Below are 12693 nucleotides of genomic sequence, written 5' to 3' on the forward strand. Positions count from 1 at the left end.
CGATTACTCAAGCGTTTCGTAACCGTGTAGAACGACGAGAAGGATGAAGGTCGCTGCTGGGCTTATCTGTTGTTCCTTATCAGCTACTCTGCATCCTCATCAGCGGGAAGATCGTCTAAGGCCCCGCGTGTTTCCAGGCTCAGTGCTGCTGGCATCGCATGACTTAGGAGCGCCGGGAACGTCCCCGCCACGAACCACTCACATGTGACAGAGAGCAAGACGGCCTGAAGGTTAAACCCACTTAGATTAGCCGACCTCACATCCCGACTCTTGGGACGGAAAATATTTCTTCTTTTGCTAAACAGAAAGGCAGCCTCCCAGATCCTTATCCTTGTGATCCCTGCGGTCTCTGATGTGACTGTTCTATTATCTCGATGATGAAAAATTTCGGAGAGAGATAGAGACTGAACCACAAAGGATTAAGCGCCGGGGACTGTGGGGTGCAGGGGCCCGCGGGTTGTCAGGTGAGAAATGACAAAGAGCAGGAATGAGGGTCAAGGACGAATAGCACAGCTGCCTCCCCGGTGGCCCTGTGGGCGCTGGATGTGGCCCACTAGGGGTGCAGCCCCGGGGTGGGGGTGGGGGCCGCTCTGCAGGAGCTCCTGCCCCCCCCCCCGCCCCGCACTGAGGGCCGCCACAGGGGGCAGGATGCCCGTACTTCCCGGGGTCAACGGGATTTCGCCGGCGGAGAAGCGGTCCCGGAGACCTGGAACGGGGCGGGGGGGACACGGGGACCTGACCAGGCCACCCATCAGGGCGGGGCCGTGAGCAACCAGCGTGAGGGTCTTCCTCTCCTCCCACGAGCCGGGAGGCGTCCCCACGGTGGGGGGGGGGGCTGTGGTCCCTACAGCACAGGGGCCAGCCCAGCTGTTCTGACTCCAAGCGAGACCCCATGAGCCGCAGGGGGAGCTGGCCTGCGCATTCCCGGGACAGTCAGCTGGCTGGAGAGTGCAGAGCAGGCGTGCAGGCCGCTCAAAGCACCCTTTGTTCAGGAGCTGCCCGTGGCCAGCTGCTCCCAGCCGCGCGCCCGCGGTGAGGGCTCTGGGGCCTCCCGGTGACATGTGCTGGGCACAGCTGGGGCCCTCGGCCCACACTTGCGCCCACCAGCCCCACCCGCGCCCGCCAGCGCTGCCCCACCTCGGCCCGTGCTGGGGCGGGGGCCCGTGTGCCTGGACCCCTTTGCTCCCTGGTCCACACGGCCTGTGGGCCAGGCCCCGGGTCAGCCACTGGGGGTACAGGGAAGGGGTTCTGCTGCCCGAGGGGAGCCCTGCGCCGGGACAGAGGCCACTGAGGGCCCCTCTCCCCCACAGGACGGCAGGATACGGCATCCCCAACACGCAGGCGGTGACCCCGGTGGGCCCCACAACCGTGCCAACGTCCGAGTGTCCTCGTCTGTAGAGTGGGGGTCCTGGGGTGCCTACTTCCCAGGGCTGTGGGGAGGGCTGACGTTAGGCCGCTTGGGCCTGTGGAAAGACCCAGAAGACAGGGTGGCACTGAAGGGCCTCAAGACAGAAGCGACCTCCCAGGGGCAGGCAAGCAGGTGGGAGGGGGGGCTCGGCACAGAGGCGTGCAGAACCCTGACCCGGTCTGGGGCTCGCACGCCGCCCCCGGAGGCCCGCGTCCACCCCGGATCCGTGTCGGAACCCCCACTCTGCCCGCAGCACAGAGGGCCCCTCCTGATCTGACCCCTGACCCCGTGTGATGCACCCCAAGCCTTTGATGCCTCCACCTGGACCTCACCTGTGTCTCCCTGGCCCGACCTCCCTCCTGCCGAGGCAGTGGGACTCATCCCAGCCCAGGGGACCCTTCCCCACCTCCTCAGCTGTCTCCCGAGCTGGGGGTCTGTCTTCACATTGGAAGCACGGTCCACACCGAGCCCCAGCAGGGCGCCCACCTGGTGCTCTAAGGGCCACATGGGAAACTCTAGGTGGGGGACATGCCTGCTTCTTCCCCCGCGCCCCCTCACCCGGGGTGGGTGCTGCCTTCCGGGGGGGCTGGGGGACCCAGGAAGACCCAGTGTCCCCAGGCCAGGCAATACTTCCCTGTTGTTGGGACATGGACCCCCACCTCCCCCCCAGCACGGGTCTGGGACCCACCTGCCTGAAGTCACCGGTGGTTTGGGGCCCCACAGCCTCTCCCCAATAGGCTAGCCACCCTGAATTCCCAGGAGGGCCCCGCGAGCCATCAGACAGCAAGGAGACAGGAGCCCCCTGCCTGGAGGCCGACGGCCTGGACGGGCCTTGGGTGCTGCCCCACCCCTTAAACACAGTCACGGGTTTGGGGCGACTCAGGAGACACCGGTCCGCGTCCCCCCGAGAAGCAGCCCTACCTGCCAGCTGTCTGGGGTGGCCATTCTGCGGGCCAAGCAGGCCAGGCCATGAGCCTCGATCCATCACCATGGGGACGGATATTCCCATCTACCCAGCAGCCGGGCCCTGCAAGTGGGCAACAGCGGCCGTCCGGTCCCCTGGCCTGGTGAGGGGCCGCGGACGCTGCCCGAGCAGGCCGCTCGAGGGAGGCCCACCGTCCAGGCTGCTGGGGGGCTGGCTGCCTCCCTCACCCCTGTTCTGCACCCCAGCAGGCACCTGGGGGTGCGGTGAGGCTCCAGGGCTCCCCCCCACTCCTGACGCCCTGGCTGCGGCCAGTCCCCGGGGCTCACCTTGTGCCACCCCCCACCCCCACCCCGGCCTCACGGGAGCCGCGATCAGACCTGCCAATACAGCTGTGCAGGCTCAGTGGCCAACGGGGCGAGGCACAGATGTCCCGACTCTCCACGCGTGGGCTTCCTGGGAAACCCCTCTGCAGGGCCAGACGAGCTTTTAGGGAGCAAGGAAAGCAGAGGACAGCTTTTGAGCAATCGTCCCTGCGGCCAACAGCTCACTGCCCACCCAGAGGAGCCTCAGTGGCTCCGGTCAGGCGTCCAGCCTGGCCCCCTCCTCTGTAGCACCTGCAGACTCCAGGGCCCAGGCCCCATGGCTGTGTGTGTATAAAGGGGGCGCAGAGCATAAAAGCAAGACCAGAAACTCGACCACACCCACGGCCGTGGCGCATCCTCAGGCCCGTAATCCTCGGATCCCAGGCCTCCTAGCTCAGCCTTGAGAGAACCCCGCCCCCCCCCGGAGGGGAAGAGTGACTCTCTCTGCCACGGTCACTTTGCACATGTTACCAGTGCCAGGACCCAGCTTCCTGCCCCAGACAGTGTGCCCGCACCGCAGGGCACGTCAGCGCAGCCCGCCTCCTCCCCACCCGGGTGCTCCCGAGGTCGGGAGGTGGGCCAGGGCCCCACCGCTACAGACACCTGACTGGGGGCGGGGGGGGAGAGGCAGACACAGCCAGGAAGTGGGCCCCGGGCAGCTGTCTTCTCCCAGATTCTGGTGAAGTGGCTATACAGCCCGTGGCCGCCCCCCGGAGCACCCGGCGAAGGGCGCTCGGTAGACACGCGGTACGTGCGACCATCTAATGTGTGTGTTTTATTCATTAGTTGCTTTCAATGAGTGAATTTCAACGCACATGGGGAGGTGACACTTACAACACAAGGAAGCCACTACCAACCAACTGTGGATGATGGGATGAAAATTACGTGTCCGTGGTCGGTGTCGGGGTGCAGTCCCGGAAGGTGCCTCCCACGGCGCAGAGGGAGCCTTTCCGTGTCCCTGCCTGGCAGGCGTGCCCGACATTCACCTCTTCGTCCTGGGGGTTATTCACGAGAGCATTCGCTGCTTAATTCCCAAATAGCTGAGCCTTTTTGGTAACCTCGTCATCCTTTATTTCTAACTGTATTGGGTTTTGATCACAGCCAATTTCATCCCAATTTTTCAAAGTGTGTTGGGTTCCCCCCCCCCCCCCCCCCCACCCCGGCCGAGTGAAATGACTGGTTTTACAAATGTTCGTGGGCGTAAGGAACTAGGTCCCGGTCAGGAAGACCCATAGTTACAGTGCTGGTTCGTGGGTTGGGGGACGCTTGTTACACAGCTGTAAGCAGCAGGGACCACAGGTTACCATTAGAATCCATTGCAACATAAGCCGTCCACACCCTCACGTATTCTGCGTCTGCCAGAATCATCATCCTATTCTGAGAGGTACAATTAAGCTGCCTGCAGTGATCACATCTAACCCGCTCTGCCCCGCATTTCCAATAGCTTTTGCTTTACGGAGCTCTTACGCTGTTTGACACGTCAGAGTTTACAACCCCGTCTCCTCCAGAAGTGGTGCCTTGCCTGGGCCTGTCGAGTGCCGACGTGGACACCATTCACCCCGCGTCTGTGTGTACGCGCTCAGCATGGCTCGGCCGTTCCTTCGTTTTCCACCATCCGTTATTAGTTTGCTTTACTGAATTCCTCTGAACGACGTATTTGTTAAAAATGAAATTAAAAACCTTTCTGAGAGTCCCTGCTTTTTAACAGAGGTTCTCAGGCCATTCACATTTAGTGTAAAACTGGGTACATCCGATTCGATTTACTTACTGTTTGCTGTGTGATGTTGTCTCCTTCATTTTCCTTCGAGTTGGAGGGGTGACCAGCATAGTATCCCTTCCCTTCTCATTCCTGAGCGGGGAAGTCTCACTGGACTATTCTCTTCCATCGCTGCGCCCTCACCCCTGAAGCTTGGAACAGCCCCTGCTCCCGTCGGAAGAGCTTATACCGTAGCCCCCCAGTGGCTGCCTCCCCCGTGACTTCATCTCCCCCCGTCCCTTCTCCCCCATCGATGGCACTGGGGGTGGACAAAGCAGTTTCCAACATCACCTCAGTGGACTCAATGACACCCCGCATCTTTTTCAAGAATTCCTGAGCACAGGGGCCTCTCCTGTCTCCGTCTGACCAAGTCCCTGGCTCCGAGCACAATGCCACCCCCAGGGTGCTGGCCGGGTGGCAATAGTCCCCAAGGGCCACCTGCCTCCCACACCAGAGCAGGACAGGTCCTGAGTGATCCCGAGTGTCTCCTGCTCCACAGACCCACTCCTCACCCCTCACCCAGGCACCGTTTGGGGTTGAAGGGTCTCCCCCCAAACCTCGTATGCTAAAGTCCTGACCCATGGACGGCGAATGGGACCTTGTTTGGAAACAGCGTCTTTGCAGGTGTAATTAGTTAAGCCAGGCCACTAGGCTGGGCCCTGATCCCATATGACTGGTGTCCTGACAAAAGGGGGAGATACGGACACGAGCAGGGAGAATGCCGTGTGCAGAGACAGCAGAGGTGGGGGGGACACATCTACGAGCCACGGAACCACGGGACGCTGGGACAGATCCCCCCTCCCCTCCCAGCCTCAGAGGAAATCCACATGGCGACCCCTTGATCACGGGCTTCTGGCCCGAAGGGAAGAGCAGTCACATCCGGGGGCTCGGGGGTCGTCGTCCAGGTCAGACCAAGAGCTGGACGGAGGTCCCTGTGGACGTCCAGGTCACAGGCCCCAAAGCTTTCTCCTCCTGGGAAGGGGTCCTGTCCTGTAGGCCTTGGTGAGACAGCGCCATTCTGTGCGTGGGCAAACGCTGGCCTGTGTGCCTTCCCTGCTCCACGGGAAAACCTGGGCTCTGGAGACAGACCCCGAAAGGCTGGAAGAGTTATCCCAGGCTTAAGGCCAGCAGAAACAAAGGCCCAGGGGCAGGAAAGGTTGGGTGTGTGTGTGTGTCGGGGTGGGGGGTGCCGTGTTCCAGGACACTAAACAGTAAGAGAGGCGGCGGGGGGCGGGGGGGGGCTTTCCACCTCGTGGCCTGGGGGCCAAGAGCCCCGTGAATCACGCTCGGGGCCTCGCGCACACGGGAGTAGCCGGGCGGGCCGCCCTGTAATTTGCGGTGGGGGCGCGGGAGGCCCCGGGACCGCCCGTGCCCAGCTGTAGACACCATCAGGCGCCCCGGCAGCCAGCTTTACACGTATTTAAAGCAAATCCCTCGTCTTCCCCAGGCACGGCTATTTCCGTCTCCAGGCCGGCTAAATGGGGTTTATTTTCAGCCCCGGAACCTCGCTGCCGAGGGCCGTTAACCCCAAAGAAGTTCCACCCCTGCGACGGCCACCTTAGCCGGCAGGGCTGGGGGAGAGAGGGCGGCGGCCGAGTCTCTATTTGCCGAGGGCCCGAGCTGCTAAAAACGTCTCATTTAAGAATTCACCCAGAACGAGAAGTTGACCAAACCGAGAGCGACTTGGGGACGAAAACCCTTTCTAATTATCTGGTTGAGGCGTTGAAAGGCTCTGCCTTGGTTTGAATGGTGTTTGCTTTAGCGGAGGCGGCGGGGGGCTGCCGGCCGGGGGAGGGCGGGCCCGCGTGGGCTTCGGGTCCCCGCGGGGCGCGCGTGTGCGGAGGCCCCGCTCCTCGGTGTCCTGACGGCTGGGTGCCTCGCCCGGCTCGGCACATCCAGAGGTTTTCATGACAGGCGGTGAATTTCAACAGTTTTTTTTTTCTTCTTCTTCTTTCAGGAATGTTTTAAGGGATTGAGAGGAAATTGTGCACGGATTTTGCTGTTTTAAGAGCTAATATGTGAACAGCTTCAGAAGGATGTGTGTTGTTTTAGGGCTGGAGTTTACAGAGTAAAAGTGTAAGAGAAAAGCAGACTTGCCGTGGTCTCCGAGGGCCGTCTGCTTGAGTTTCATTCCTCCGAGAAGGGGTGGCCTTCCAGGGAGCGGGGCTGGGAGGCAACAGAGAAGGTCTGACCTTCAGTCCCCGCTCAACCCCCACCACCGTCACCAGAGTGGGGGGCGCCCGGCCGGGTGGCCAGCTTGGGCGGGGGCCTGGAGCGGCTCTGAGATACAAGCCTCCAGCCCGTGCCCCCCCGCCAGGGCACCGAGGAGGGTCCCCGGTGTCTGAACAGCCCCGGGTCCCCCCGTTCCCACAGAGGGGACTGACCCTGGTCCTAGGATGGGGAGGGGGGCCGGCTCCTTGGGGACAAACGTCAAAGATACCAACTACCAAAAGTTACTCGGGAAGGAATCGATAAACTGAACGGCCCTAAGCCTGTGAAAAGAATTGAATTTCTAACGAAAAACCTTCCCACGAAGAAAACCCCAGGCCCGATGGCTTTGCATGTCCTATCAAACGCTGAAGAAAACAGCATTTCTGCCCTAAATCTTCCGGAACCAAAAAGCAGGAACGGTTCCCAACTGATTACCTAATGCCAAAAGCGAAGACGCTGAGAGCAAAGAAACCTCGGACGCGATCCCTCGTGAGCACAGATGTGAAAACTCTCTGTTACGTTGGCCAAATGAAAGCCAACAATGTATTTTTTAAAAAACGCACCATGGCCAAGTAGGCTTTATACTAAGAATTCAGGGTCGGTTCACGATTTGAAAATCACTCGGTGTAGTTCACCGTATTAATAAAGTAGGGAGAAAAACACACATATATAATCAATAGATACAGGAAAAGCGTCTGACGAAATCCAGCAGCCATACTCCATAGCCACTCTTCCCAGAACAGTGGAAAGAGGGGGGCTTCTCGGCTGCTAAGGGGCATGTCCAGAAGCCACAGCTAGCATCGCGCTTCCCGGCGAGAGACCAAGCGTCCCCCCGGGATCAGGACGCAGAAGCGGGGGGTCTGGTCTCTCCTCACCATTTACTGAACGTCACCGTGGAGGCCCAGCCCGCGATCAGGCAAGAACAAGGGACAAAAAGCAACAGAGACTGAAATGGAAAAAAAATAAATAAATAAAACTGACTCTGTTTGGGACAACACTATCATCTCCATAGAAAATCCTAAAAAATCTACCAAAAAAAAAAAAAAAAAAGAAGCTTCCAGAACTAATAAGGTTAGCAAAGCCACAGGACACCAGGTCAACATGCTAGGAAGAAGCCATCCAAAAGCGAAATTAAGAAAAGTACACCGTATGGGTAATGTCAGAAACACGACACAGCAAATCGCACAAATCACGTAGGAGATCTGTGCACTCACAACCAGAAAACACGGATGAGCGATACGGAAAAATATCTAAAAAAGCATAGAGACACAGCACGTCCGTGAGGCAGAAAACACAATGTTACTGAGATCCGCGGGGACACTCAGACTCACTGACCTACCACCGGCTCACCACGGCGCGAATCAACACTTTGACGGGTTTTTTTTTTTTTTTTTTTTTGGTAGAAATTAACAAAGTGATCCTAAGATTTACATGGAAATGCAAAGACTAGAATCGCCAACATACTTTTGAAAATGAACAAAATTGAGGGATTAACACAGCCTGATTTCAAGGCTTACTACAAAAGTCACATTAATCAAGACAGTGTGGTAATGGCAAAACAGATTAGAAAGTCCAGAAGCAGAGCCACGCATATGGTCAACTGATTTTCATCAAAGGTGTCAAACTAATTCGATGGAAAAACGGCGCTGGATAGCCACATGCAAGAAAGATTTAATACCTGTCACTGCACATAAAATTAAACTTGAAACGGATCGCAGATATAAACACGGAATGTAAAACTATAAAATTTCTACAGAAATAGAGGAGAGAAGTCTCCGTAACCCTGGATTAGGCAAATATTTCTTAGACAGGACACAAAAAACATGAGCCTTTAAAGAAAAAAACAACCTGAAAAATTGGACTTGGTCAAAATTAAAAACTTGTGCTCTCCCATAAGACGGTGTTAAGAGGAAAGAGAAACCACAGATCGGGGGGCGGTGGGGGGGGTGGGGAATGCTGGCCAAACACACACTTGATCGTCCCAATGTAATGTCTCGACTTGGATCCAGGATGTACCAGCTGTTACAACCCACTGGTTGTCCCACTGGCAGGACGGAGGCCCCGATCGCGAAGGTAGGCAGAGAACGGAGCCCTCTGCCAGAGAAGGTACAGCGCGGGGAGTGGGTCCCGGGAGAGATGCGCAGGGCCACGGGTCACCGGGGAGACGCAGTCAGAACCGTGAGCGGTGGCCGCACGGACGGGGACCCAGAGCAGCCGTGCGTGGACGACGGAAAGAACGTGCACGCGGAGCAAACGTGGGAGCCGGCGTGGGGTCTCTCGGCAGGGCCGGCGTGCTGGCCCGGCCGTCCGCTCCGAGGGCTTTCCCCGGGAGGAATGAGGACACAGGGCCTACTCGAAACCTGTATGCAATAATCAGGGCGGCTTTAATCATAACAGCAGAAAACTGGAAACGGCTCAAGTGTCCATCAGCCTGCGAACGGATAAACAAACTGTGGTACATTTTATCCTCTCCAATTAAGAGGAAACCAAGTCGCGAACGCCGCAACGGGGATGAAGCTCACGTGTATTCTGGTCCGTGAAAGAAGCCAGACACCATGGCTCCGCGGTGTAGGATGCCGTTCGTATGACGTTCTGGAAAAGGCACGACCGCGGGGACAGGAAACATCCGTGATTACCAGGTGCTGGGGGCGCGGGGGCGGGGTGAGCTGCCAAGGGGCACCAGGGACTTTTGGGGGTGATGGGACTGTTCCAGATCGTGATTTCACGACGGCAGACATTTGCCAGGACTCGCTGGCCTGCGCACCTACGAGGTGTGGTTTCGCTGCTGGGGAGTGAGCGCCCCACGGGCCTAAGGAGAAAAGAGGAGGAAGAAATCAGACGAATAATGCAACCAGCCCGAGAGATGCACGAACGAGTAAACGGACCCTTCTGCAAGAAACAAGCTAATTCAGTAAAAACAGAGATGCGCCGAATCAAAGACCTGGTTTTTGGAGATTAAAAAAAAAAAACAAACACAAAAACACTCTGAGTCAGAAATCGCCCCCTTCCCGCGTGCCCAGAGTGGATGACGGGCCCTCACCAGGCCCACCGAGCTCCTGTCACCGGGGAGTTGGGCTGCGGTCCCCGATCGCCCCCCAGGAGGTCTCCCCCCAACCCCTGTCCTCCTCGGTGACTCCCCTGGGCACCTCGCACAGCAAGCCATCACCTCACGTCTTGGTGACCGCCTGGGGCCGCCAGTCTCCCTCTCCGTCAAGAGCTCCCGAGGGTGCCTCACACCCCCTCTGGCTCACGTCCTCGTGCGGGGCAGAGGGTACAAGAAATGCCCAGGAAACAGGTGCCGAGATGCCCCAGCACCAGCCTGTGTCCACACCTCACACCTGGGACCCCAACCCCATCCACAGCCGGGTCCTGGGTTGAGTCCAGGGGACCCGAAGCACACCCTGCGGCCACCGGGGTCATCCAGGCTCCTCCCAGAAGCCCCTGAGCCGTCCCCCACCCAGAAAGCCACGTCCACCAGCCCCAGACTCACTGCCCACGTCCCATCTGCCTTCGGGGGACCTGGGCTCAGGCGCTAACTTGGGGCCCCACCCTCGCACTCCGGCCTTAGGAGGTGTGTCCCCGGCCCCTCGCTCGCGGGCGCCCAGCTCACTTCAGGCGGCTTTCCGGCCCCCCGCCCCGCCCCCCGCGTGCACTCGGAGCTGCTCAGTAGGGAATGTGCAGAGTTCTGAGCTTTCTGTGACCTTCGAAGTATGTTGGCTTCTTCCGCCTGCCGCCCACACCATTGCGCCGCATCCCCAGAGCGACCTGACGCGGGGGCGGTGGGGTGACAGTGAGGGTACCCCACACGGAAGAAAGCCAACCGCCGGTCACGGGGCTCCTCCCCTGCAGAGACCCCCGGCACCGTGACCGAAAAGGCTCATTCTCGGGGGGACCCAACTGCGGGCGAGGAGCGAGGGCAGAGGGACGGGGACGGGGGAAGGCAGGCCTCCCCGGGGAGTGACCACCCAGCCGCAGCCTGCAGGACTGGAGGGTCACGCGTGGCGAAGGCCAGACGTCGGGGAGGTCGAGTCCAGGAGGCGGGGCCCCGAGGGGCTTTGTGGGTCACAGGGAGGGGCGTGGCTGTCCCTTCACAGCCGTGGGAAGCTTCCGGAGAGTTCTAAACAAGGCAGTGACTAGATCTGATTCCCTCTGTGAGGAGGTCTGTCCTGACCGCCATGTTGTGGGTGCCGGTGAGGCCTGGCCGAGGGAGGGAGCCGGGCGGGCGGCCAGCACGCTCCGGACAAGGGACAGCAGATTTCGGGCCGGGGCGAAGGGAGGCCTGTGCCCAGGTGCGACAGGGTACACGTGGGCCGGGGGCCTCCCAGACACACAGCTGCCTGGGACCACGTCCGAGCCCTGTGGCCCCGGATCAGAGAGCGACCTCTAGCCTCAGCACGGCCAAGCCCAGACCTGCCCCCGAGGGCACGGGGACGCCCTCACCCTGTGGATGCTCAGAGCACGGCCCAGTTCGGAGCCAAGGAGCGTGGACGCTTACGGAAGAGAAAACGAGCAAGAGAGGCGCTAGCTGTAGGCCACAGTGGTCAGGGCTCACCCCGCCTCCGAGGCCGACACGGGGCCAGGACCCCACTTTGGGACACGCCCGCCGAGGAGTCAGCACAGTTCCACACAGCGGAAGACCGGCGGCTGCAGGGGAGCAGGGGAGGGAGGATGCACACAGGTGGCACAGAGGACCGTTGGGCGGGGACGCTCCTCTGCACGACACAGGACGCCCTCACACATCGGTCGACACCCACAGAAAAGACACCAAGGGTGACCCCCCATGGAAAGGGTGGACTCGGGCGAACGGTAACAGATCCGCGTCGGCCCATCGATTGTGACGAACGGCCCGCGCTGAGGAGAGAAGGGCACGGTCAGGTGCTGGCGGGGGGCACGCGGGGACTTTCTGCACTTTCTGTGCAATTTCTCGTAAGCTTAAAAATGCTGTGAAGGGGCGCCTGGGTGGCGCAGTCGGTTAAGCGTCCGACTTCAGCCAGGTCACGATCTCGCGGTCCGTGAGTTCGAGCCCCGCGTCGGGCTCTGGGCTGATGGCTCGGAGCCTGGAGCCTGTTTCCAATTCTGTGTCTCCCTCTCTCTCTGCCCCTCCCCCGTTCATGCTCTGTCTCTCTCTGTCCCAAAAATAAATAAACGTTGAAAAAAAAAAAAAATTTAAAAAAAAAAAAATGCTGTGAAAAATAGTCTGTCCGTTTTGTAAAATAAATCTTAAAGAAGTGTTTTTGGTACACACCCCACCCGTGTGTGCCCACGCTGTCCGGCCCCTCGCGCTGTCCCTGGGGGGCTGTGTGTGCCCCCCGCCCCGCCACGGGAAACGCTGGCACCTTCGTGCTGCTGGTTTGCTCCGTCCTTCCCCAGGCCTAACCGCCTTCCTGTCCTGAGGCCAGCGAGCCCCCTGCGTCCGACCCACGAGCCCTGGGGTCCCTGACACCCCACAGCCAGAGACAGAGGCTCCCGTGGTGGCGGGGGCGTCACAGGCAGGTGGCCGAGGCCCCATCCAGCTCCAGCACAGAAGGGCCAGCCAGGCCAGGGCTGGCGCAGGGCAGGGGACAGGACCACATGCCGTCCCCTCTGCTGGGAGCACTCGTGACCAAAATATTTGTGCGACTCTGTCCTTCCCCTGCTCGCACAGCCACACTGCCCAGCGAGGCCACTGGGGACCCCTCGACTGAGAACCACAACCGCACATGTCACTGTCTCTCCCTTGGGCACCCAGCTGTCCACCGGGTTCCGGAGCCTGAAACCCAGGAGGCCGGAGGGTCACGTGTGGTGCGTGAGGGAGGCGGGCGGGCGTGAGGGGGTGTGGACGAGTGTCAGCGTGCCAGGTGGTGATGGGACGGTGACGGTCTTCCTAAGGACTGGAGAGACGTCACAGCGTGACTGCACAGGCAGCTGTCGAGACGGAAGGGAACCTTCCGGAACATCACGGTGTTTCTACGGAACAGAGAACACGCATCCTGCAGACAGCACCGCCACGGCGGCTACGACAAAATACACACGATTATGGAAACACTGTGAC

The 12693-nt window shown here is 59.9% G+C and overlaps 1 protein-coding gene across 11 annotated transcripts in view; it reads right to left on the minus strand.

The window, feature by feature from the left end:
• The window catches only part of KCNQ1 (potassium voltage-gated channel subfamily Q member 1), a 321029-nt gene that overhangs the window by 247115 nt on the left and 61221 nt on the right, over nt 1-12693 (minus strand). Inside the window, exon 3 of one of the 11 annotated variants that reach the window (XM_030331337.1) lies at nt 9185-9471. The exons of the other annotated variants lie outside the window; for them this stretch is intronic. Coding sequence (XP_030187197.1) covers nt 9185-9471 — 287 coding nt within the window. The remainder of the gene's footprint in view (nt 1-9184; nt 9472-12693) is intronic. 11 annotated transcript variants of the gene reach the window in all.

The sequence above is a fragment of the Lynx canadensis genome, chromosome D1 (genome assembly GCF_007474595.2).
Source record: "Lynx canadensis isolate LIC74 chromosome D1, mLynCan4.pri.v2, whole genome shotgun sequence".
Classification (NCBI taxonomy): domain Eukaryota; kingdom Metazoa; phylum Chordata; class Mammalia; order Carnivora; family Felidae; genus Lynx; species Lynx canadensis.